The 25734-nt window shown below is 44.3% G+C and overlaps 1 protein-coding gene across 3 annotated transcripts; it reads right to left on the bottom strand.

Annotated features, from left to right (window-relative positions):
- On the bottom strand, nt 1-25734 carry NAA25 (N(alpha)-acetyltransferase 25, NatB auxiliary subunit). 3 transcript variants are annotated; one of them, XM_029961107.1, is made up of 24 exons: nt 25664-25734; nt 23044-23129; nt 21882-22020; nt 20161-20279; nt 19553-19627; nt 18651-18758; nt 18157-18235; nt 17569-17680; nt 16640-16729; nt 16132-16301; nt 15313-15425; nt 12717-12924; nt 12157-12243; nt 11070-11250; nt 10379-10478; nt 6555-6706; nt 6005-6130; nt 5454-5697; nt 5122-5245; nt 4695-4760; nt 4180-4277; nt 3854-3964; nt 3288-3434; nt 1-3155 (listed from the first exon to the last, which is right to left on the bottom strand). In XM_029961107.1, the coding sequence occupies exons 1-24, from the start codon at nt 25719-25721 to the stop codon at nt 3033-3035; spliced, it is 2916 nt and encodes a 971-aa protein (XP_029816967.1). In that variant the 5' UTR covers nt 25722-25734; the 3' UTR covers nt 1-3032. The 3 variants fall into 3 exon arrangements, with proteins under 3 accessions (XP_029816967.1, XP_017931876.1, XP_017931877.1); XM_018076387.3 differs by lacking the exon at nt 25664-25734 and adding an exon at nt 25439-25568; XM_018076388.3 differs by lacking the exons at nt 23044-23129; nt 25664-25734 and adding an exon at nt 22214-22401.

Genomic DNA, 25734 nt, shown 5'->3' with positions numbered 1-25734 from the left:
TGATTTGTAACGAAACTGACTTTTATATAAATTATAAACCCATCCAGTTTAAAGCAGTTCAGTTGCAGTTGTGTCACTTAAGTCCGTAGAAGGCCGAGGCGTACACATCTCCTACAGTCATAAATTAACAGGAATCAAGGAAGAGAAAGTTCAGATAAGGCTGCAAATACAACAACAACAACAAAAAATTCCCTAAGTTTACTAGCGGTTAAAATAAAGTCATGATTATCAAGGATTGCAAAATATAAATGCAATTTTTGAACAGTTAAAAAGTACAAAAATGATGGGCAACACAAACAAGCATCGTACAGTTTGTCCTGTGTGTAGACAGAGCAGGGTAGGAGATTTCCAACCTTTATCTACATCAGACACTGATTTTAAGCCGAGAGGAGTTGAGGAAATCTGTAAAAGGATCGTGGCTCATGATCCCAGTAGTACAAAAGCAGTATTTTTTTCAGTCTGTAAACAGTAGTCTTGGTAGCTTCTTCTAGGTATGTTTTTCAATTCATCACCCAAAAAAAGAAAAATCCAAAACAAACAAAAACAAATCCTAAGGGTGGAAGAAAGGGAACAGCAGCAATGGGTTATAGCTTGAATTTTGTATCAGGTCCCTGTGGGACATATTCTGGAGGGGAAATGCTCTTTCGTAAGAAATATATAATATATTTAACTGTACACAATTTATAAGGGGAGAGAAATTCTCCCTCAACCAAGCCCCCAGTCAGTCAGTACAGAGTCATCTTTGTACACCACTTCCTCCTAAAGAGAAACTACAGCTTGGGAAAGGATGGCATATGGTTTTAAAAAACACTGAGTAATCCAAAAATTCTGTTTGACAAGGTTATCGCTCAGCAGTGGCTGGAACTGGAACGAGGAGAGCAGGTAACACTGAAACAGTCACTGTTCCCCCTGTGCTGCCAGCACTGGGACGGGGAGTGAGCCATGGTTCCATCTCATCCCAGATGACACACGTCCCCCACAGCAGTTTCAATTCTGCTTTCAAGGGAGCTGATGCAGAAAACCTTTTTTTAACCTAAGTTCTGCTTTCAGCCCACAGGAGGATTTTAAACGTGGTCGTGTTACCTCACACTTCACTTGTGTCATCGCTGCTTATCGACACAACCGGTTGAGTTCAACCTGGTGCAGCAGCAATGGCAGGAAAGCCCAGCAAGGATCAGCCCCTGGACTGTCCCCTTCCCCTCTGGCTGAGGGCACTGTGACAACCTTGCATTCAGTGCTGGTGTTCGTGCAAAGCCTCTGGAATTAGCAAAGCCTGGGGAGGGAGGGGACAGGGACAGCAGCAGGGACACTTTGCCCCTGTGACTGAGAAGGGCAGTGCCTGGTTTGGGCTCAGTGCTGCTCCCAACTGGCACCATCTCACACCGGGGCTGTTTTCACTCACCCTGCACATCTGAAAGCACCAACTTCCGTCACCAGTCTTGCTTTAATTTAAGGAGCACACCTTTCTTTCAAAAAAGATATTTCTATACAACATATAAGAGTTCAGTTTTGTTTTTTCCTTTTCTTTTTTTTTTTTTTTTCCCCTTGGAGAAGTATTACTATAAAACAGACTTAACACATTTTGGTATTCCTCCAGCCCAGAGCACTTACCAGACATCATGAGTAAACCATCAGGACATCCATGACAATTTGACAACCTGCAGACATTCCTTTCCCTTTCAGGATGGGGCAAAGCAAAACTAAATCCAGCAAGAGCAGCTATGGGACTTTTTTTTTTTTTTTAATAGAGGGGATTTATTAAAAAAATAGTCTCATCAACATTCTAGCATTGCTAACAAAACAAAAGAGATGACAAAGGCAGTCAGCTCTCCCAAAACTTTAAATCTAGACCTTGGATACCTGCTGCTTTAAATCAGATGAGGAATCTGTGGAATCTGACCTGTCCCTTATTTTGCAGGTACATGAACTTTTTTTGCCTATCACTTCTAGGCTGCATTGCTCCTTTAAAATGAAAAAACCCAGCAGAAATGCAGATTCTGTGGGAGCAGATATGATCACACTTTCTAACAGAAAGCTTAATGAGCCAGTACTGGAATAATCAAAGTTCAACTGCAAAAAGCAAGCTACAGCTGCAAAAAGGGTTCTCAGCCTCGTTCCACAGCGGAAGCAAAAGTCACCTCTGCCAACTTAAAACCAAAGCCAATAGGATTTCATTTCTATTAAAATACTGAAGTCTTAAAGTTTCAGTAATCTAAATACACTTTTTAAAAGTCATGACTGTTGCTGTTTTACGTTAAACTGACATGATATCAGCAGTGTCAGACTTCACTGCACATGTTATATACAAGGTCTCTGGGTTTGTCCTTTTTTTGCTGACACGCCCGTTCCCATCTCCCTCTGAAGTTTGCTCCTCATCACATTGGCAGTTTCTCTGAGTGTGAAAACACAGCGTGTGCACCGACACCTCCTCCCTCCGTTCTCTCCTCAGAGGAACCGGGTGAGTCCCAGCCGAGGGAGTTCTCCCATGTGGCCTCACCTCTCCCTGACGGACCAACACATGGAATTCTTTCAGCAGGACCAGGTGCTCTGCAGACAAAAGAGGCAGCTCCAAACCAGGCTCATCTCATTAGAGGCGGCTGAAGGTGGACATCTACAATTCCTGCTTTTCTAAGGCAAGGACCATACAAAAATTATAAACACTGTATGGTGATGAAAATACAACTCCTTGGAGAAAGATGCTTTACACTGGATTTCTATTGCTGCTTCTAAAGACCATCTCCAGTTGTTTCTAGAGATCAGAAGGGAAGAAAGTTAATTTTCTCCTGTTGCAATATGCTTATGAACATGTATAAAAAGTGGTCAAACCCCGGTGAAGGGTCCCTGCTTCTCATTTATGTACAATAATTTAAATCAGCTCAATACATCTGTAATACCTAAAAAAATTGTTTCATGATTTTAAGTCCTTCATGCATTATGAGGAAGTTCTGGATTAAAGTGATGGTATAGTGGATGTTGCTTCTGTCTGGGACTCTGGTGTCACTCCCCTGTGGAGTCTGTCAAGGATGCATTTCTCAAATCTTTAGTTTTTTAATGGTATCGAGTCTCTTTTTCAGCAGCTCCCCAATTTCCTGAACTGAGTGATGGTAACTGCTCTGGACCTTCCCTTGTACAGTCTTTGTAAACTTTTTTTCTTCCTGCAAAATGCAAAAGAGAAATAATTCACTGCACAGCAACTGTTTAAATCCCCCCTTTAAACTTCATCCACCATCTCAAACACTGACAAGGAATTCGTGAGGACCAGAGTGTTTACAAAGGGTATCTCTTACCTGTAAAAGCAGAGTGTCCTTGAGGGACAGCTCTTCAAGTTTTAGTGCAGTCAGAATTATTTCAAGCCCTTTGATATGATCTATTACATTGGAAGTTAATGTCTGTAGTTCAGTTACATAATCCAGGAAGTGGGTAAATACAGGTGGCTATAAAAACAAATACATATCTTTAATTTATAAACACATACTAATGTCCATTCTATCTGACAACTCACATTGTAGCATCATTCTATCCCTTCTCCCCAGTGCTAACCTATATTTTACCTACCCAGATAAACACTCCCCAGCTAACAAGTTTACTGTAGTGCATTCAAGGTCTGTGACACTCTAGACTTCAGTGTTTCCCATTAAAAAGCTGTCACATGATGTCACATGTGCCACATGACCATTGGATTTTAAACAGCACTTTCAAAAATTAGCCCTGAGTCACCTTTACCCCACGTCAGCCTCCACAAGGCAGAGGTTATGAAAACCAGTTTATGCTCATGTTATCTATGCTGATTTTTCTTCAGTATAAATAAGTTGTGATTGGGGGTAGGGGAGGAAAGAAGAATTATTGTCTGTACCATAGCTACACTGCTTTCTTTTTTTTTCTTCTTCTTTTTTTGCAGGTTGGATTTAAAAGGTCGGAGGACACTGTCACAGTAACTTGATACCCACAGGGCAATGGAGATCGTCTGGAAAAAAGGGACAAACGTGTTACAGGTGGCATTTACAGGAGGCTTCTAAACTCATTTTAGTGTTCCTACTGGTAAGACTCACAATAGATGGAATATGCAACAAAATCTCTGCTCTCATGAGTGACTGAGATCAAACTTTCACTGTGTTTCAGTCCCAACATTTCTACCCCCCAGTCCTCCCAAATTTCTGGTTTCCAAAACACCCAAAATACCTCAACAAAGAAGACTAAGTTTTCTAATAGGTTTGGATGAGTTTTCAAGGTGCCATCTCTGACTTCAATCAAATCACCTTTACATTTATTGAACAAATCTGAAAAGAAGAAAGAAAAAGGACAAAGTAGAGCACCATAACTGCATATTTTCTGTACATGACATATCTCAGTGCAGCATTCAGAGCTGGGAGGGGACTGCCCACTAAGCAGTTGATGAGAAGGTCCAGCTCTCACATTTCCTCTGAATTGTGCTTCACTACAAACAGCATCTCCACACCTTTCATAAGCCCCCCTGGCCCAGGGGAGACAGGATTTGCCAGACTGGGCTGCAGGGGAAGTGCAGTGACAGGACAGGGGACATTCTGAGCATGCATCAGCTTCAGACAAGCCAAGGGCCATCTCAGCCTTCTTTCACAGTCTGCAGGTGCAATAACACATCCCAGCCCTGCAGCATCCTCAGAGGAGCAGGAAGCACTGCCTTAGCTACCAGTGTCTATTCTGGAATTACCATTTACCTGTCAGTCGTTCTACTAAAGACTTGAAACTATTCCCTATTCTTTCCTGGATTTCTGCTGAATCTTCTGCAAAGAAATAGAAATACAAAATGATAAGCTACAAATTTCTGTATTTTCTGCTTCCAGAAAACCAAGAGGCATTTAAATGTAATTCAGTGTCAGCAGTCAAAAGCAAATGCAACTGCTTTCAAAGAGGAGCCAGAATTACATCAATATACACTGTACAACAACAAAGACTTGCATAAAACATTAAATGAAGGCACTGGCTCCCAGATAATTCAGTGTCAGACAGAAAATTAACACACAAGTAACAGTTTTGGGTCCACATCATCCAACGCCCAGCAGCTTTCAAACCAAACAGAGACACATCTCACTCCCTCCCACCCGCCACGGCAATCTGGTGAAACCCCTGCCCCCAAACACTTACCTAAGCCATTGGTATCTAGTTCATAAATATCACTAACAAGATAAAACAAGCTAGTCTGGCACTGACAGCTGCCATTGCTGAAGAAGCCAGCCATTCGGGTGGGAGGAGGGCCAAGGACAGGATACTAGGCAAGAAGCAAAGAAAAAGATAAAGGTGTTGCAGCTTTTCCTCATCTCAAACCCAGAGTTTGGCACATCTCCCAGTCACATTCACACCCCACAAACCCAGGGGCAGGTAAGTGCACTGTGCAGCCTGCGGGGTGTTACACGATGCAGGTTCTCTGCTCACATTCACAGTTTCACATTCAGGAAGAGCTTTGGCCTCAGTGGTACCTGAATTTTTTGTTCTAGAAACTTCTTCCCTGAATCCGCCGCTGCTTCCAGCTGCTGGAGCAGGGATCTGATGGTGTCAATCCTGGAGGAGACGCCGTTCTCTGCAGTCTTTTCCGAGTTCTTTGGTTGGATGGTGTGGCTCAGAGTGGGGAGGCCGCTCACCAGCCTCAAAGTCAAGGACCGGATCCGCAACCACAGGGTTTCTTCCTCCAGTGAGAGCTTCCTATGTTCTTCAGAAATGTCCCTACAGAAAGGCACCAAAGGCTGTCAGGGAAATGCTCCAACTTTGCACAGCAGCTAAAGCTTTCCTCAGGCACAAAAGCCTACCCAAAGCTCTCCTAGAATGGATGAAGACGAAGGAGAGGCCAGAAATTAAGAAAACTATTAACATATAAAAAGGCAGCACTGCTAGAAGTGATGGATGGTGCTTGTTAAGTCTGCAGTCAGTCAGCCCAGGGAACATTAAATTTTGTTGCCCTGGAAGGAATTTCTTTGCCATGTGTGTTGTAAGGAAATAGGGTGACTCTAGAGTTGAAGGTATTTCTACTCACCTGTCTTTTGGATCCCAGCTAAACAAGACTGTCAGGTCCCTGTTGTCACGCAAATCTTTCCATGGAATGTCATCCTCCTCTGGGCTCAGACTCATGGATTTTATACTTTCTTCTAAACTGGTTGATCTGGACATAAGAACAAGCATTAAATCAAACATCTGATCACTGGAAAGAGAAATCACAGCTCACTAACAGACCATGTTCTGCCCACTGTGCAGCTCTGCTGATGGCAGGAGTGTGGCACACATGTGGCACTGACAAGGATATGAAGGAAAAGCAAATTGAAATCAGATTAAAATCTTACAGTTAGAAAAGACCTCCAAGATCATCAAGTCCAATGCTTGACAACCCCTTCCATGAAAGAATTTTTCCTAGTATCTAATCTCAATCTCCTCAGCACAACCTGAGACCATTAAAGGCAGAGAGGAGCACCAGGAGGATTGAGATGTTTCTGCCAGAGCTGCAGGTGCAGCTCCCCAAGGTCTCACTTGACCCATGTTCTGCCCATGCACAAACCCCCCAGTTCCCCCCCCCCAGGTGCTGAACTCACATATTTGCTTCAAGTAAGAGGTCCAACAACATCCGCTCTGTGCGAACTTGGGCGAAGTGAAGGGAAGAGTTCAGCCTGTTCCTGAAGGCAATGAATTCCGGGATCTTCTCAAACGCCCCGTACTTGTAGGCTTGGATGATGTATTCTGAGGTCTGGAAGAGAACACACAGCAGTCCTGTGTTAGTCACTGCCCCAAAATGGGAATAACCACCTTTAACAAGGTCACTGCCAAGAAATTGCATTTCTGGAGATTTATGCACTCAGAGATCACAACCTGACAGATCTTCAGTCCCCAGGAGAAGTCTGCACTTCTCCAAGTCATCCCCTTTGCTACTTTAATTTGGGAATGCCCAGATGCTCCAGAGGCAGTGGGTTTTAACAACCCAACCAACACTAATGAGATTTAACAACCAAACCAACACTAAGCATCATGTTCCTGTCACCACAGACTGAAGAGATGATTTTGGAAGGCTTTTTTCCCCTTCCTTTTTTTTTTTTTCGTTTTCCAAATAATTAAATCCTTGCTTCGTTATGAGAAATACTTCCAGGCAAAAGAAAGATATCCCAGATTTTCTGGAACTCACTTGGATGTGCATCACATATTACAACATAGATTTAAAAAAAAAAATTACTCACACATTTTTTTATTTGTTTCTCTTTTTTATTAGAGTTTTGAATACAGTATCACACAGTGTGTACATGTTACAATACAAACACCAAAGGAAGCTCTCAAGGTCCATGGGATACTTTGCTTCCCCTCTGATGAAATGCAGCAATAAAGGCAGGCAGCCAATATTTCACAGTCCAGGCAATCTCCAAAAAGGAGATTTATGTGATGAAGGAGCCCCAAACAAGCACAATGTTATAATGAAAATGTCTGAAGTGTAGAGACAGAGTGAGCTGTTTCTGCTCCCAGCCTTGAGAGGTGGCTGTATTTTTTAGCATCAGAATTACTCTACAAATGAGAAATTCTGGCAAATCAAGTATTTTCTTCTGAACAAGATTCTGAACTGCACTGAAGATGAGAAGCACCAAGAAAAGGCCAATTTTATATGGTCCTGACAGACTTGACCTGTCTGGAAGGCTTTGAGAGACCAGAAGGCAGCACTTACAGATCAAAATCACCTTTTATTTCCCTCCAACATGAAAAACTATATTTTTTTTTTATTTTCCCCTAAGAAATTTGGTCATTTGCAACGTATGAAAAAAAGATGCCAAATATTCAACAACATACCCTGTGATAACCAGCCTTGCAGAGGTGCTTGTCAGGCTGCAGGACTGGGCTATGGGTGCTAATTCAACTCATCGGCGTGGATTTTAAATCCCCCCAGGCCACGTTGGTGCTGTTTGCCTGCAGTATCTGCACAAATCAGAGACGGACGGACACAAGAGAGTTAGAGATTACTTGGGGTTCTGCACAGTTGAAGGAGGACTCGAGAAGGATTTTAGTTCTGGCCAAATATAGCAATGCTGCCTCCTCTCTCCTCCCTGTCCTTGGCATCCTCTCCCTGAGAGAAATACAGCATTGCACAGCATCCTAAATGGCTGTTCCGTGGGACCCACTCACACAGGATTCACGTCAGGCTGTGAAGTTCAGCAAGAAGGAAAATGGATTTATCCAAAGCAATCAGTGTGATTCAGGAGCTCTATTTTTATACCAGACCACTTGGTTTACATCCCACACTTCCTGCACAGCGCTGCACAGGACACAGTCTCTGTGCTGGAAGACACTGCATCTCTCTCAACAGTGACCTAGGGAGGAGCAGGCAGCACTAGAAATCCTGGAAAATGGGAATTTTTGAAGGATAGTCCTCCTTTAACACTGCAGTGTTAGATGTGGTCACAGGGCTTGAAGGGGAAGCTGCTGTCAGGACCCTGAGCACGAAGGGGCAACCCCAGCAGCAAAGAAACTGGTATCAGATCCTGACCTTTTGATACTCAGGACATGTCTTATGGCAAGGAACCCCTTTCTTCACCCCCTCTCTTGCCACAACATCATCCTCAGTGAAAGGGACCCTGAACTGAGCCTTCACCTCCTGCAATTTGCACCTCATGCTTGGTTTAAAGGACACTCCCTATTTGCAAGTATAGCTTTTGAGGCACTACCCAACAAAAGGATCTTAAGGATACAACCACTGGAAGTGTCCAGAACACAGGAGAGATTTGGCTACCTGGGAGCAACAACAGCTCATGGTCCTTTGGTCACCCACACTCTGTCTCCAAGACAAGACATGATGTGAGTGGGTTCCAGTTGCATCCTCATCTTGTCACATGAAGAATTCTAACATTCTACTGCACCACTTGTGCCCCTCTTGCAATTCCAATATTTTAAGGTGTAGCAGCAAGGTCAAACTGTTCAGGCAACACCTTTTCAGGATTTCTGGAACAGGAGTTGAGTAGCATTTTCCTGCCAACAGCACTTGGAACGCTGCCATCTTCATCTGTGTACAGGTGTTGAGCTACTGGAGACAACCAGCTCTTCTCTGCCACAAGAACTTTTATCACTGATGCCAAAGAGAACAACCTGCTTCCCAGGGAACCACACCTGAATTACTTGATTGTTTTCCATGGAAAGATGATTTCTTGATGCTTTCCAACGCAGTGTTCCCAAGCAGACGAGTCACATCCCACAGTTTTTCTGATTCGCTTTTCTCACCTGTACCCAGCAGTCGTGTGTTTTATTCACACAGTTGGTTCTGGGGATGCTTTTCATTAACATCCACCAAATGACTTTTAAACAAGACTGAAAAGTTACACCTCACCAAAAAAAAAAAAGAAAGCTGCCACTACCAGCAATAGACACACAGGATAAAATCTGGATCCAGAGCTTCACTCCCAGGAATCCAAAGCCTCTTAGCAAGAGGAATCAGTTAAACAACAAGCAAATGAGGGATGCAAAGCAGAGCGAGCTCCCAACCCATCCTACAATCCATGTGCTGCTCTGTGCATCCAGCAAATTCCTGTGTCAGACACAGGTCACAGGAACTCAGCATCTCCCTTCCAGGCACAGGGAAGGGAAATGGGAATCATGTACCTGGGAATCACTTGGGCTGCCAACACAGAAAGGGGAATTCTCAGGGATTCCTGTGTGAGCATCTTTACTGTTCAGTTCAGACAACTCCTGTGTTTTTATCTATTGCTGGGAGAGTGGGAAAGCAAGTTGTGTCACTGCAGAGCCTTTGGAGCCAATTTAGCCATTTGCCACTGAAATGCACCTTTGTTTCTTAGGAATTAAAAACCAGTTTCTTCACCTACCTCTCAACAGTGACCAAACTGTACAGTATAAAACACACAGGATATATTCCCACTCCTCAGAATGGGGTGGTCCCTTTATAAAGATGTGCACCCCCCACGACCCCTGTGTGCCCAGCACAGCCATCACTGAGTCAGTGATTGTAACATAAAGGATTCATAATGTGCCATCCCATCCTGAGCCACCACCCCTGGCTGCTCCATGACTGTCCAAAATGCCAGTTTTATGACACCAGGGTTTTTTTGCCACATGACATTTCACTTCAATTACTGCATAAAATCACAAACTGTTGATTTAAAAGTAATCATAGCTGGGTTTTTTGACAAGCATTAAAACTGGCTGTAATAAAAAGAGAGCTAAAGCAAAACCTCATGTAACAGTAAGTTGCAAATTCCTGCAGTAAGAAACATAGGTTGAGGCAACCTTTACTACAAAGTTGCACATACTATTCTTCCTTGCTATCATGTTATTAACCTGCATTTCCATAAGCCCTTCCACAGGGCACAGGCTTCTCCAAGTCTCCTTGACATATTGCCCTGTTACAAGGTCACAAAGGTTTCTTTCAACTTACATCTTTCTGGTTGGAGTGGAAAAACCTGAGTGCAAAATTGCAGGATTGGGATGCAGCAGCATAGTGGCCCAGGGACTCGGCGTAGCGTGTCAGGAGATACCTGCAGCAAACACAGCAATGTCAGCCCCAGCCCTGGAACCCCAACCCCAGACAGCTGCAGCACAGCCCAGCTTTCAGGGGAAATGTGGAGATTTAACAGCATTCACATTAACAACTTTCATATTCAAGTTTAGGTTTGAAAAGTAGAGGAAGGAATTTTTAATTTTTTTTAAAATAGTATGTGAGGAGTTGGAGTTCCTCCCTCCACCTAAAGTGTGGCAAGAGCTTTACTCAGTCAGATGTCCCCAAACATCAACCAAAGCCATTTTGGTTTGCTTTAACTAGTGTTCCCAAGCTTTCCTGAGCAACACCACAAGCTGGAAAACCAAGCTATAACTAGCATCAAGATAGATGTTTCACAAATTTCCTCCAGATTAGTTAATACTCAGTTAATTCTCTGAAAATCCAACACAGGAAAGATACTCCACAAACAGGGGAGTGGATGTGTCTCAAAACCCCCAAAACGCTTTTTACACAGTGTATGAAAAGCTGATAATCTGCTCTGTTTTGGGTGGCAGAGCAAAGTGCAGGTCTCAGAAGGGGTTCTGAGGGTCAGTAGCAGCAGGGATTATTCTCAGTATGTACCACCCACCCGATGGTGTCGTGCTGGATGTGCTTGGCATCGAGGCTGGAGTAGAGCTCAGCCACGGGTTCGAACGCCCCGAGCCGGCAGTAGATCCGGATGAGCAGCAACTTAAACTGAGCATTGGAAGGACTGTGAGCCAACCCCTCCTCCAGCAGAGTCAGGCACTGCCACACAGCTGCCTCTTCACCTGCAGACACACAGAACACAGGTGTGAGCAGAGAGAGGCACCCAACAGCCCTCAGCACAATTCCCTCTGGGACTGGAGCTTCCTGGTGTTACACACCTCCCCCGAACGGGGCCAGGGATTTACAAGTGCAGATGGCACAGTGTAACACCTGTCCAACACTACTGCTGCTCCCTGAGGGAATGGGGGAGGAGTAATTCCTCACAGGGAGTACCCAGCTCACATCTGCACAGAGTACAGCCCTCACAGTGAGCCCACTGCAGGCAAAGTGACCCTCCCTGATGGATCCTGCACTGACTGGGAATTCTAGTTTACACATACAGAGCAATCCCAAGCATTATGCAAAAGAGCCAGGAATTCAAGAGCCCATGTCCACCAGTGACCTGCCAGGAGCCTGACCATGGCTTTACTCAGGTTAAAGACTAAATCTTCCTCGGGAAAGACAAAGGCACTACTGAAAACTATATGGAATATAAACAGTGCCCATGGACATCCACCACTGGACACTGTGGGACTAAGAGACACGAAGAAGAGGTGTGGAGTACAGCAATACTCAAGACATGGAGCAGGTCCCAGCAGGTCTAGAAACCAGGGATCCAAAAGACAAAGTATGTCAGGAAGGGGAAGGAATGCTCCTAAAACACTTCTCATATCAGAAAGGAGTTGTCAGCAGAGCTCGTGCAAAGGGAGAGAAACAAGGAATTAATCAGAAAAATTAAATCCCTTTAGAGGTCAGTGAGATTCAGGTCAAACACCAGCTGAACAGAGACTCCTCAAATACCCCATATTGCCAAAAAACAACCCCAGAAAGCTACAGGCCATGCCAGGTACTCACTGCCCACAGAGACACAGTCCCCCCACCCAACCATCCAGGGTGGTGATAAGCAGGGCACAATTTTGGGAACGTACCTTCCAGCCACAGATCAAGCAGCAGGTGAACTGCAAGCAGGCAGTAGTAATCTGAAAACTGCAATTCAGTTTTCAAACAAGATTTCCCTAAAAAGAAAAAAGAAAGTTACTAACAGTGCTGTCAGCTGATCTCACAGGTAGCGTTGTCAAGTGACACATCCATATATGTGGATTATAACCACAGTTTAATTTATAAAATCAGAATCAGAAGTGTCTTAAAAACTCAAGCAACTTCATACACGCTGCATTTGTTTATCACTGAGTGGATTTTGGGGCACTTCATACATTAAATCTGCTGGAAGAAGAAAGGACTCTCCCACAACTGCAAGATTAACAAATTAATACTCCTGGCCCAGGTATTTGTTCTGTGCACACCAGTGATAAAGCACGGCTTTTACAAAGTAAAAACTACCCTGGAAAGTCTTGTTTATCTTTAAAATACATTAAAATTACAAAAAAAGCCTAAAGGAAATTCAGATATAGCCGAGGCTATAATGACAAGGAGGAAGCCAGGTGTTCTCAGCACTGAGCTGCAGGCTCAGGTTACAGATGTTCCTCACCGAACTCCAACCCGTGGCGGTATCTGAACATCAGCTCCCGCACCACCGTCAGCTTCTCCTTCTTGTCCATGGCGTGGTAGATGCCCAGGAGCCTGGAGAGCTGCACCACACACAGGTGCTGCTGCAGGGCCTTGATGTCCCCTGGAAGGGCCACCTCGTTCTCGGCCGCTGCTGACAGGGGGATCACCTCCAGCAGCTGCTGGATGAACTGGGAGAGAAACACTGGGGGTCAATCCTGAGGGCAAAGCATCATTTCCCCCCTCAAACCAAGCCAAAAGAGCAAGGTGGAAACATTGAATCAGTCACATCAGTGATGCTCTGAACAGCAAACTAATCACACTCCTCAGCCACAGAAATGGGGACCTTGGCCCCCAAGCACTACAAAGGGCAGGCAGAGGGCAAAAGTGCTTAAAAATCCCAAACTAACCTCAAAATGGAGTTAAACAGCAGCATTTGAACTATTCAGGAGAATTTTAAGTCTTTCTTAAGAAAGTTTATCTAATTTGGAGCATTAAACTGAACGAAGATTTCTACTGCTCCACGTGAATGATGTATCAATATCAACCTTGATGTCACATTGAATCAGTGGTTAAAGATACTTAACTTTGCTATTTTTTAATTCTTGAGCACACAGCTCTAGTTGCACTCAGTAGTTTTTATTAAGTTTCATCAAACAGATGGAAGAAAAAAAGAAAATCAGGGGCAGGTTTCCAATGCATTGCCACACCAGGGAGTTCAAGCACCTGTTAACACTCCCAGCAATAACAGATGCAATTAAAATAATTAGTTGCTGAAAGGCTTCACAGCACACTTCCAGGCAAGCGTGGTTTTGCACGAGCTGTTACATTTTCCCTCAGCTCTGAAGTAATGTGAGGTCATCAGTTTTGATTAATGACTTCTTGCTTGAATTAAGTTGTCAGAAAAGCAGCCTCTCATTGTTTGCTGTTTTAATGGGAGACAGAGGAGTACTCCCAACACACAGCCACGGGCTGGACACCAGTTTCTCATTGTGAACACTGTTGGATTTTAGGGCAAATTTAAAACTGAGTTAAAGCCAAAGAATTCAGCTTTACTGCACTTGGTATTGACACAAAGGAACTGCATCAAATGCAAGCCTGAGGCCAAAAGCTTCACAGCCAGAGAGGAGCAACACCAGGCACCACACACACCAGTCCCCGTTTTCCCACAGAACAGGCTGGAGACTGTTGACAGATCTTTTGTAGTTTGAGGGTTTGCCAAGCTGAGCAAGGTCAACCACATCACTTGTCTCTATACTCCAATTTACACCTCTCGAAGTCAAGACTGGTGTCATGACCATTATTTCTGGAATATCTCACATGTCAGTGGCCCAGCAAGATCTCCACCTTCCCAGCTACTGAACTGTAACTGTAATTTCAAAACTCATCAGCACTTCAGCACCACAAAACCTCCTCAACTACTCGTGCCCTTGACCGAGTTAAACTGCTGCAGATGCTGCTTTAGGGACAGCCAGAGAACAGCCAAACACTGGCAAAACCTTCCAATCCATCAGTTTGACACAATATATATTCCAGAATTTATTCAGTAAATCAGCAGCAGTTTTAAGGCCAGACAAAGTTTTAGAGAACTTATTCAAAGCCATGGTTTTACAAGCACTGGGACAAAACTGTCACCTAAACTATTACTGAATATCATTCTTTCCACTCCTGGTTTAGAGTTTGTTTCCTGGAAAGTTAGGATTAAACCTGATCAGTACTTCAGGGTTACCTGACAACAGTATCACCATTTCCAGAACCAGGAGTTAAATATCCTTCTGACCAAATCTCTTGCCAGTGGGGTAAAACCCACACCTTTAAACATAAAACATCAGCAGCCATCTGCCCATGCCAGGGCCACCTCCCCTGAGTGGGAAGAGCTGTATTAGCCCTCAAAAACATTGTAATAAACTAAAGAACCACGTTATCTACACTTTGTTTACCAACATTTTCTCCCAGCCTGTGGCTGATCCCGGATTCCCTGCCCTCCCCAGCGCTGATCCCTGCACACAATGGCCCAGACAAACACTGGGGTGAGTGACAGGATTCCCAGCTGCTGAAGTCATTCAGGGCTGCTCATGACTCTGCACAAATGGGCTTTTCAGTCCCAGAGAGCTGTTTCAGAGAGAGATTCTGGAAAAAACTGCCGTAGGTCTCTCCATCACCCCTCAAGCAGCATCAATGCGTCCATTCTTTGGCACTGCCAAGCAAAGCATCTCTGGGACACCCTCCCTGCATGGGATGAGGGAGCAGCTTTTTCCCACTAAATAGAGAAGTTTGAGCTCAAAGCCTGACACCTGATACCTTGAAATGGTAATAAAAATGCCAAAGGAATACAAGATCTGAGACTCTGCAGGATCAAACTCAGCTTTAAACCTCCAGTAAAAATCCTCAGAATGAAACTGCTCAGTGTTCAGATGTTCACAGTATTTTCTACAGCACAAAGAGTTCTCTGAATTTTAAACAGAAAAAAAAAAAATTGATGTTGCCAGTCTTTCCATATGATCCACAGGTATTTTAAGATAAAAGCACCAGAGTGCAAACATCCACTGCAGTTCCTGCCACACTTTATCTTTCCTTACCTTTGAGTATTGGCTGGGTGAGAGGAGATCCACAAACACTTTGAGATCAGTAAAACAGCAGGGTTTGTCCCCAAATTTTTTGAAGTATTGGAACATTAGCTCTTCTGGATCACCTAGGGAAAAGCCCAGTCCATCTTTTTAACACGCTCCAGTACAAGTTGAATCTGTAAAATCACTGAGAAGTCTGTTCACGCTTTTTTTTTCCCCCTTTAGAGTGATTTAGAAAACAGAGCTGCAGATTTTAACAGGGGCTCAATGTCTCTGGTAACCAAGGACACAAAAAAACCACCCCAAGGGCTTCATTCAAGCTCCTCTGGCAGATAAGTGCTCAGCAATACAGGAACGCACACCCAGCCTCTGCTTATCTAACCACAACTTATTTTTGGATGGAAACACAAAAAGAACTAGTAAGAAGCACAGATGTTGCTCTAATCACGTTCTCTTTCACTGATTGCCTAAATGCCACTTTTAAATGCAAGTTTTTAAAAAGCAAACCCAAAAAACTTAAATGAACTCCCCCCACCTCCAAAGACTGCAGCGTTAACAGTTGGACTTTCCAAAGAGCAGAGCAGCAGGAACACAGTGTCAGTGACTGCTCCTAAATCCCAGAGGTCCTGAGAACTTCCCTGTTGGCTTTTCCCAAGCCTGCACTAGTCTGAACTACCTGCCTTTCTTCAGGGCTCACCCTTTAATGCTTTCAAAATTCTTTACACAGAGAACAGCAGGTATGTTTTCGTCACAGACATTGTGTTTAACTGAGTGTTCCAAGTTTTTCTCTCTCTCCCAAAACTGGATTCCTCCCCCAGCCATGGCTCTTACCTAGTTTATATTCATCATTGCAGCCTCTGTGTCTCAGACGCCTGATCAGCTCCAGTTTGGCTAAATATGGTCCCCGGAGTGGCCGAGAGCTCTTGGACTCCTCTGTGATCCTCTCCTCTATAAACTCCACAGCTTGTTCCACAGAACAGTGCACCTCTCCTTCCAGAGAGCTGGGAATTAGAGACAAAAGCTTCTTGGATTTTTCCCAGCGTGAGAGCAGGGATAACACACACTCAGCACTCCCAGGATACTCTTAAGGAAATCTAAAATCCATTAAATCCATCACCATGGAAAATATTAACTGGAAGAGTTCTACAGTGCACAAACAGCTGTTTCCAATAATTGCCAGACTCCAGATAAAAGCAAGGAGCACACACGAAACAAAGCAGGGAAAACACATCATTTGGGGTGTGATGTCAAGGAGTCACCCAAATATTGAATATATGGACACAAACAATTCATTGTAGCATGAAGGGCAAACAAAACCACAGTAAAACTGGCAACTTACTGCTCTTCTTCTGCTGGAGGTGTCCAGGACTCATCAATGAGTTGAAACACTGAATCAAAGTAAGTTATATAAAACTGCCAATCATCTGAGCTGAAACAAAAATCAAGCACAGGACAAAATTTAGGGAATTGCCAAGACAGTAATTCACAGCTAGAACTGCATTCCTTGCCAAAGATAAACTTAAGGAATGGCACATCATCATATTACAGGAAAAACCCAACTGCAATAATAAAATCATTTCCCCTCCAAAAGGTCTCACATCTTAAGAACTCCACCATCCTGAATTTCTTGAAATGTATCAAATGAAATCATTTCAATACAAAATTGAGGCAAGCTATAAACTTTCCTCCTCACATTTACATTCCACAGCTCAGCAGCATCCCCACAAAATGCAAAGGCAGAAGTTTCTCTTCTGTATTTAACTTATATCTAAGATGAGGGCAGAGCTAAACTCAAAAAGCAAACAACACATCTCTCCTGACAGTTCTGAGACAGATCTGATCAGACTGGAATGTTCTGTCTCCTGGTGCATCTGTTCCGAGCACCACATGCATTTCCCACTGTGAAGTCTGGCCAAGTGAGAGAAATAAAGTTATAGAAAATGAAATGTAAATGCAGTTCTCCTCCTCTCTGTCAGAGCTGGACAATCAGCACGGCCTTCAGAAATAAGGAGGTAACAACACTTTACTGCATTAATTACTGTTGCTAAATCCTGCTTGAAAAAGCAGCACCTACAGCCCCGTGCCCTTCCCCACATCCCTTCACCATTCCACCCTGCCACCCTTCTCCTCAGGCTTTGGAGCATAAAGCTTTGAGATCCTTTGATATTCTTCTCTTTTAACCCCAGAAAGCCACTAAACAAGGCAATCCACAACCAAGCAGGGATTTTTCATCCACGTTTTGGCAGGACTGCAGCACCACCCCCTCACTTTTTGAGCAGCAGTCGCCTGGACAGCGCGTTGCACTCGGGCCACCGCCGCAGCTTCTTGTACATGGCCATGCACTTGTTCTCCCGGCTCTGGAGCTCACTGGTCAGCTTCTCTGCACCACAAACACAAGGCAACCTCATGTCAGCACTGCTTTCCTTCTCTGCCTGCTGCAGAAAGCTGCTTATTATAGCCCAGCATGCAAAACAGTGTAAGAGAACAGGAGAGAGGACAGAGAGAGAGATTTCCTATGGAAACCGTCATATCCCAACTCCTTAAAACTCCATGTCACTCCTCAGAAAGGGTATTAGAAACTTCATTTTTTCTTTTAAATGGCAGCTACAACAAATAAGCACAATATCAATTTACTACTGCAAAATCCACCACTGAATAATGTTTAAATTCCATAAACAAGTGGGTAAAACCAGGTGGCACAAAAACCTCCAGAGTTTGCACCAAGGTTTGAAATTGGTGCTAAGTCAGGCTTCCTAAAATATTACTAATTTTTTTCTGGAAGCAGTGGGCAAGTCTGAAGCAAAGGAGAACTCTGTGTCCTCCACACAACTCTGATTTATTAACAGAATAAATTACCTCCCAGTTTTCCTCTCACAACGTCTAAGGCTTCCTTGTACTTCTCCAAACGTTCCAGAATCATGTAGTACAGCTCAACCTTAAAAGAAAGATTAGACTGCAGTGAAATTTGCTGGGAAAACCATACACAGGTGTGCCAAAAAATAAAATAGGAGACACCAGGCCTGCACAGTTATCTTTAGTATCCCTAAGGGTGAAGAACTCTGAAATGTAGGTCTTTTTTCCATTCTTAGTCCTCAGGTTTTTCTTGGGGCCTCACAGGGAGCAAAACACTTCATCAGTTAAATGAAATGCCAAAAATCTGCCTTGGCCACACAATTCCAAATCCCTCTTAACCCCCTGCTCTTGGTTTTCCTTCTGTTCCACTCCATCCACATTTACTTCCAAAACATTACTGATTATTATCTTGGAAAACTGTTAAAATAATCAACTTCCCAGTGCACTGCTTGTCTCAACAAAGCTCAAATCAAGCCGAAAGTATCCCCGAGCCTTACTTCAGCCTCAGCTTCAATCTTATCCTCCTTCACCATTTTTTCCACCATTCTCTCAGCCAGTGGCAAAAACATGGTCTTGGAGAGGTTTTCATCCTGTGCTGAGATGGACTGAGGGAGAGAAGGATTATTGGAACAGTTCGGCAACTTTTTGTCCTGTCCCACCCACTGCTTTTTTCACTTTGGAAGAAGAAAAAAAACAACCCAGGTGCTTCAACCCCCCCAACCACCCATCCAGAGCTGCCTCCCATGACCTGCAGAGTGCAACTGCTCTGGGAAAAGGAGCAGGAAAATTAGTGACACACAGAAAAGCTCGTTTTTGATTATATTGACCAGAGATTTGCACATCTGAGCACACAACACTCACGGTAAAAACCATGGAGCCAGAACATATTTGTGTGTTCCACAGCACAGTATTCTAGAGAATGTGATTAATGCCCCTCATGCTTATTTTTTGTTTGATTTTGTGTCTGATTAGTGCCCAAATCTCTGTCTCAACTAAGAGCAGCACAGCTGATCTGTGTCTATTCCTGCAGACTCTGCCAAGTCCAGAGCTCTCATTTTTTCCCTCCAAGAGCCTTTATAATTTCATTAGAGAGGAACAGTTCTGACTGAGAAACTGCAGATATTTGAGGATTTATTCATTATCTCTCTACTAAAACGACAGTAAGATATTAGTCCGGCTCAGAGAATAATTCAGTTGTATAAACATGGTAAGGCAACAGTTAAATTGCATTATAAAAACACTTCAGCATTCATTTTGGACCACAACAATAGTGCTACTTAAGGAGGGCTCAGCCCTTCTCCCAGCACCACCCAGGAACAGGTCAAACACCATTTTACTTAATCTCTAATGTTTTCATTCAGAACATTCCTGTATCAGACAAACTCAACACTGTACACACCTGCATGATCAGGCTCATCACAGACCAGAAATAATACGGATTTTTGGGTACAATCTTATAAAGTGCCATTCCAGCCTGAAAAATAGAAGCCAAAAGTTTCATCATTCCTGAAATATAATTCTTTCCAATCTCTCATGACAGACAGCAATGATGGCAGTGACAACACAGAATTAGCAATTAGTGCCCTTTAGTTTTTCTTCACTGAATTCCACCAATACAAGCCTAGCTGTGTGTTGGATGCCACACTAAGAGCATGGGTGAGATTACTCTTCCCAAATAACAGAGAACTAGGGAGGAAATCAAGTGTGAAAACAGGGATCAGAAGATCTTGCTCTATATTTTCATCTGTTCCAGAATTCCTTGTAATACACTGCCAGCACAGACCAGTTGAAGGTACAGCTTTAAGGAAAGAAAGCTTTTCTCTTTAGACAACCCAACCTTTAAAAAATGGGGTTTTAAGCCTTTCTGTAAAAACCAACACAGAGTTTAACTTCTGCACTAACCAAGCTCAGCTTTTGGAAGATTCCTTGTAACGTGACAAGGCACTGACAGTAAGAAATACAGAAAAATACACCTTAAAATAGCCAAACACCAGTTGTTGCTCGTACCTGTTGCATCTTCTTGTACTCCCCAACCCTGGCATAGGCCATGAAGAGGTGAGAGTGATACTCTTCACTGTTGGGAACCTTCTTTACAGCTGCCTCGTACAGTTTAGTCACCAGTTCAGCTAAATCAAAACCAGATGCTTGAGTTAAGACAAATTTGGGAATATTTTAAAGCACAGCTGCCTAAAGAGCATCAGTGATGCTCTGAAATCACCCTAATTACACCCAGCAGCCACAGAAATGGTGTCCTGGCCCCCAGGCACTACAAACAGCAGGCAAAGGAGAAAAGTGCTTAAAAAACCCCAAACCAACCTCAAAATAGAGTCAAATCAAAATGGAGTTAAACAGCAACAACTGAACTGTTCAGTTCAGAATTTTAAGTCTTTTTCTTAAGAAAGTTTATCTAATTTGGAGCATTAAACCTAATGAAGATTTCTACTGCTCCACGTGAATGATGTATCAAACCCAACATTTTCAGAGCCTGATATTAAACTAATTATTCTTATCACAGTTTGACTTATATTAATTATATCCTGTTACTTCCCAATTGCCTATTTCAGTATTCTAAACAATTATTCCACTCTATACTTTTTGATAGTAGGTCTATCATGACAAAATACTTCTGATATTATAACATGCAAAACTTTCTTACATTTTCATCCTTCCAGATTTTTTCCTTACATATAAAACTGCAGCTCAGTGTAGTATTAGAAAATTAAAAGTAATTTTTCTTTCATAGTTTCTTTCATAGTTTAGAAATACTTGACACACAGATATAAAACACCTAATTCCAATTTCCATTCAGGACCAATAGTGCCTCACACCCTCAAGTTCCTGAGTTATAAACCTAAAAGTTATAAAGCTCAGCTTAAGACCTTATGGAAGTTGTTTGGTATCACAGAAAGGCTCTTGACATTCACAGGAGTTTCTACTGAAGTCACAAATACACACAGAAATTTGGTGTTATTTAAGAAATGATGCTTTAACTCCACAAACAAACTGGGAGAGCATCAGCAATTGCAGACTGACACCAAACAGCCATTTCTGCAGCAGCTGTTTCACCCCATGGTCATTTCTCCAGCAATTCAACAACAAATAATGGTACCAACACCACCCCACAAGGAGCTGCCAGGGACAACAAGTGTTCAGAGCTGCACATAAGCAGGATATAAAGTCTGGCTTCTTTCAGAAAAGCACATGAAGCTTTACTCCATCACTCCAACAGTCATGATTTAGCACTTTTAAAACAGAGAATCACTATGAGGAACCAGACTGAAAAGCTGCTGTGGTCATACTGGGAGGGCAGGATTTCCCTCCTGTTTCTCACCCAGTTTCCTGAGCCTGAACCCCTCGACTACATCACAGCACCAAACACACTCCAAACCACAACCCACTGATTTGCAATCTCTGCCACATCTACTGACAACAAATCCCAATAGTTTCGTGAACAAAAAGTGAACTCACAGGCTGCTGGATGATTATCAACCTGCTTCATTTAGGAGCTGTTACACAATCATGTTAATGAGAAACCTGAACAAGGTTTTTTTAGCTTTATGGAGATCACTGGAGCCTTACAGGCATCATTTAAATTCTCTGAGTCCCTTGCAGCCTCTCATAGACACAAACTCTGGATTTTGCACGTTTCCCACCACAGTGGGTCCCACAAACTTCTGGCAGAAGGTAAATAATTGAGATTTTTAAGGCAGGCAAAGGAACAAACTCACGTCGGTGCATTTCCCGGTACAGGATGGTTAGTGCCTGCAAGGAATTATCATCTGTGGGTTCAAGTGCTGCTACTTCTTGTGCCAGAGCATAGGCTTCATCCTGCTTGCCAGTCCTCTGCAAGCCAATGGCCTTCAGAACCTGTGGACACAACACAGGCAGCTCTCAGGATTTGCAATTACCAGTGGAAATCCTCTCGTTCCTCATCAGGTTTTGCCCAACCACCCTGTTTCTCCTACAGAACTTCAGCTTTTATTAAGTTTCTAACCCATATGGCTGTAAAGAAAAACTCCCAAATCCAGGCTGCATCAAAGAGGGGGATTTGATTTCCTACCAAATATCCAGGCTGCTCCAGCATCACCTGCCACTGGGTTTTCTCTCCCTGCAGGCTGAACACTGGCCAGTCCTGCCCATTTTCATTTGTTTCTTTTCACTAACTGGCCAGAGAGAAGTGACATAAATGAGATTCAGGTCAATGACACTCTCTGCAGCTTGGGAAGCTTTCAGGACATAGAAGTGGTGTGACCTGTAGAGGGAAACCCCCAGGGAAATGAGGAAAGTAGAAAGAGAGTCACATGTTCAGAAAAGTGAAGGACAGAACTGCCTTTCCTTCACCAGGGCACTGCAAGGAGGGAGAGGACAAGAAGCAGAAGAGCAAATGCCTCCAAAATCCCAGAATGGTTTGGGTTGGAGGGACCTTAAAGCTCATCCAGTCCCACCCCTGCCATGGGCAGGGACACCTTCCACTATCCCAGGTTGCTCCAAGCCCTGTCCAACCCAGCCTTGGACACTCCCAGGGATGGGGCAGCCACAGCTGCTCTGGGCAACCTGTTCAGTTGGTATGTCTTACAAAGACTCCACCCGCCAGGAGATGTTTTGGTGCAAGCTCCTACAGAGAAGTGTCCCAACCTGAGGTCTCAAAGAGGCATTTCTGAGGCCCAGCCCATGTGCCAAGGTTGTCTGGGTGGTGCTGACAGCCAGACAATGAGCTCGGGTGTAACCAATACTCTGCTCACTGCCCACAGCATCTGCACCAGTTCAGGCAAACGAGACACGTGGATCAGGACAGAGATATTCCAGAGGGTTCAGAAGACACTGGTCTCTGGAACATCACAGTGAAACACCTCAGACAGAACGAGGTGGGTGCCCCCAAGCCACACTTACCTTGGCACAGTGAAGGTCCTTGTGCTTTTTGAGCAGTTTATCCGCTTGCTGGATTGCCATTTTATTATTGCCATTATCCAGATAATCTGCACAGGAACAACACAGCCAGTGTTACACACAGCACAAGGCCACTCTGCAAAGCCATCTCCAGTTTTACCCTCTGCTCTTACACCAGGAGCACAAACCACCTTTTCCTTGTACAATTACTCCTAAGCCAAACGTGTCACTTCATGGGTGAAGGATTCATCTCACTGTGCTGGTTTTAGTCATTCAAACAAACAAGCTTTTGTAATTACTCCACACAGATCATGACAGCAACAAAAGAGACACATAATAGAAGGGATTCTGCAGCAACAGCTTTTTGCTGGCAATGCAGCTCCAGTGCTTCAGCAGGAAAAGGAGAAATTAATTGGGTGTGCCTTTGGGAGACTTTCAGTGACTTTAACAGGCAGGAGGTTACAAACTTAACATCACACTCTATAATAAAGTGTTCAGTGAGAAATCCTTGTCCACACCATCCATCCCCCAGGCAGAGCAAACCTGTCCCCTCACAGAGCACCACTGTGCTTCCACCAGACTGCTTTTGAAGACACAAGTGTGAAGCACCAATATTTCCTTGGGGACATCCCACTATCCCGTGAAACTTCAGCTGCAGAAAACCCACCTCGAGACCATTTTCTCCTTTTTAGCTCGGAATTATAATTTTCAGATTGATCATCATGTTATTAGATAATTACAAGCAAGGAGGTTTAGATCAGGACATGACCCCTGTGTGCTTCCCTTCCCTCAAAAATTCCTATTTCCAAACCAAAACCCAGCTTAGCTGCCCCTTCATGTGCCAAGGGAAGGGTCTGCTCACACTGCTGTGGCCAAACTATCAGCAGAGCTCATTCCAGTTAACTGGAATTACATTACCTCTTTCTCCTCAAGACTGTCATTCCCACTATGAGACAGAACTCTTTTACTGAGTAAAAAGGTGACCTTTGGTGATTTCTGGGCACATGGTACAAACTGTGCATCTCTGCTAATGAGATTTATATTCAGCAGCTCCCACATTATTTCCACAGCCAATGTGTGCTGCAGATTTAAAGCAGAGCTAATTGGGCTCCTGAGACCATCCAGAGCAACCCTCAAACGAGGCAGTATCTCCACACCCCAAAACTAAACATTGCTGCACAAAATCCAGTCTGAAGCCATGATACTTTGTCTTCACATGGGTGTTTTAACTCAGGAGAACCCGTGTATCACCTTTAACATTAAACTTAAGGAGGGATTTCTCGGTGAAGAGGCTTCAAAAGTGTGCAACAGAATATCTGAAACTCTGATTTAAGGATCTGTGTCACATAGTTTACTGACACACAAATTACCCACCACTGTCTGATGTTGTTGAACATCTCAGCTTTGGGTCTCTCAAAGCAAACCAAATAACCCACAAACCTCCCTAAACTGCAGCATGAGGAGACTGTGTTTTGCTAATAAGCCAGTTTGTTGGAAGTCAGAGTAGGTGGCACATTCCAAAGGAACTAAAGGAAAATAAACTCCAGCCCACATCAGGCACAGGTCTGTAGGTGGGGACGTTCAGAGGCTGGAAATGCAACACCTGAACTTTCAGGTGAAGGCAGAACGAGCCCAGATGAAAGATAAGCAGAGCTGTCGAGGAACTCTGGGGAACCACAGCACAAACGTGAAAACACTGGTTTAAATCAAGAGCCAGACCTCGGCCCTCCCGCTGCACATCCCCAGCTGATGATCTGGGGAAGTTGTGTATTTACATCTCTAAGGGCACACACTTTATTCTGGGTTCTGCAGCACCACAGCCCGAATTCAAACCTCACACTGCAGATAATCCTTTCCAGAACGAGCAGAAAAAGATTCTAAAGCCCTCTCCCTAAAAGCTCCACTCTCTGAAACGAACACAACGAGACATTCAACATCATCTGCCTCAACACCGGCTGAATTCACCCAGATTTTTCTGTTAAGACCACTTCTCACCCGGGTCACAACACAGATAAACCGCACACCAATAAAACCGGCAATCACAGCACGGACAAGCGAACTAAGGGAAAACACTTAAAAACGTTACATAAAGGCAAACTGCAGCGAACTTGAACACTTTTAACCGAACAAAACCCATCTCCCCCTCCCTCTCCCTGGAGCCCCACCGGGGGAACGCAGAGCCCGGACCGCGCCATCCCAAAGCCCACCCCAAAGCCCGTCCAGCCCCTAACGCGGCGTTGCGAGAGCCGACAAAACATTTGTCGGGGACATTTCCCCAAAACCTCCATCAATTTTTTTTTTTTTTTTGAAGGGAAGAAACGCTACCGTAGCCCGCGGAAGCGTTTTATCCTCCCCCTTTCTCCCCCACATCTGCATAGAGACAACGCCGCCTCCAAACCTCTTTAAAGCAACGCCGACCGCACGAAACACCCGGCGACCAGAAGCCGGACTCCTTCAAACTCATCCCCGCTTGTGAGGGGGGGGGACCCGCGGGGAGACACCCCCCCACCGAGGGGCCGCAACCCCGAGGCCCCAGGGCTCCCGCCGCCCTCGAGGGGCGCGGGAGCCCTGGGCCTCGGGGGTTGCGGCGTGAGGGGCGTGAGGGGCGCCGCGGAGGCCGTACCGTAGATGGGCCGCAGGCGGGGTCGTTGGGTCCTGGCACATGGCCCCGGCGCCGCCATGATGAGAGCGCAG

This window comes from Manacus vitellinus, unplaced genomic scaffold, assembly GCF_001715985.3.
Source record: "Manacus vitellinus isolate BGI_N305 unplaced genomic scaffold, ASM171598v3 scaffold_31_pilon, whole genome shotgun sequence".
Taxonomy (NCBI): domain Eukaryota; kingdom Metazoa; phylum Chordata; class Aves; order Passeriformes; family Pipridae; genus Manacus; species Manacus vitellinus.
The sequence above is the reverse complement of the archived record's forward strand: the minus strand, read 5'-3'. Positions and strand labels throughout refer to the sequence as shown.

Excerpts from the sequence above, each read along its gene's own strand:
- NAA25 (XM_029961107.1), bottom strand. The coding sequence starts at position 25,721 with ATGGCGGCGCCGGGGCCATGTGCCAGGACCCAACGACCCCGCCTGCGG. Across the intron at positions 18,236-18,650 it reads AGATTGAAGCTGAGGCTGAA|GTTGAGCTGTACTACATGAT; the intron begins GTAAGGCTCGGG and ends CTTTCTTTTAAG. Across the intron at positions 4,278-4,694 it reads TTTAGTAGAACGACTGACAG|ATTTGTTCAATAAATGTAAA; the intron begins GTAAATGGTAAT and ends TCTTCTTTTCAG.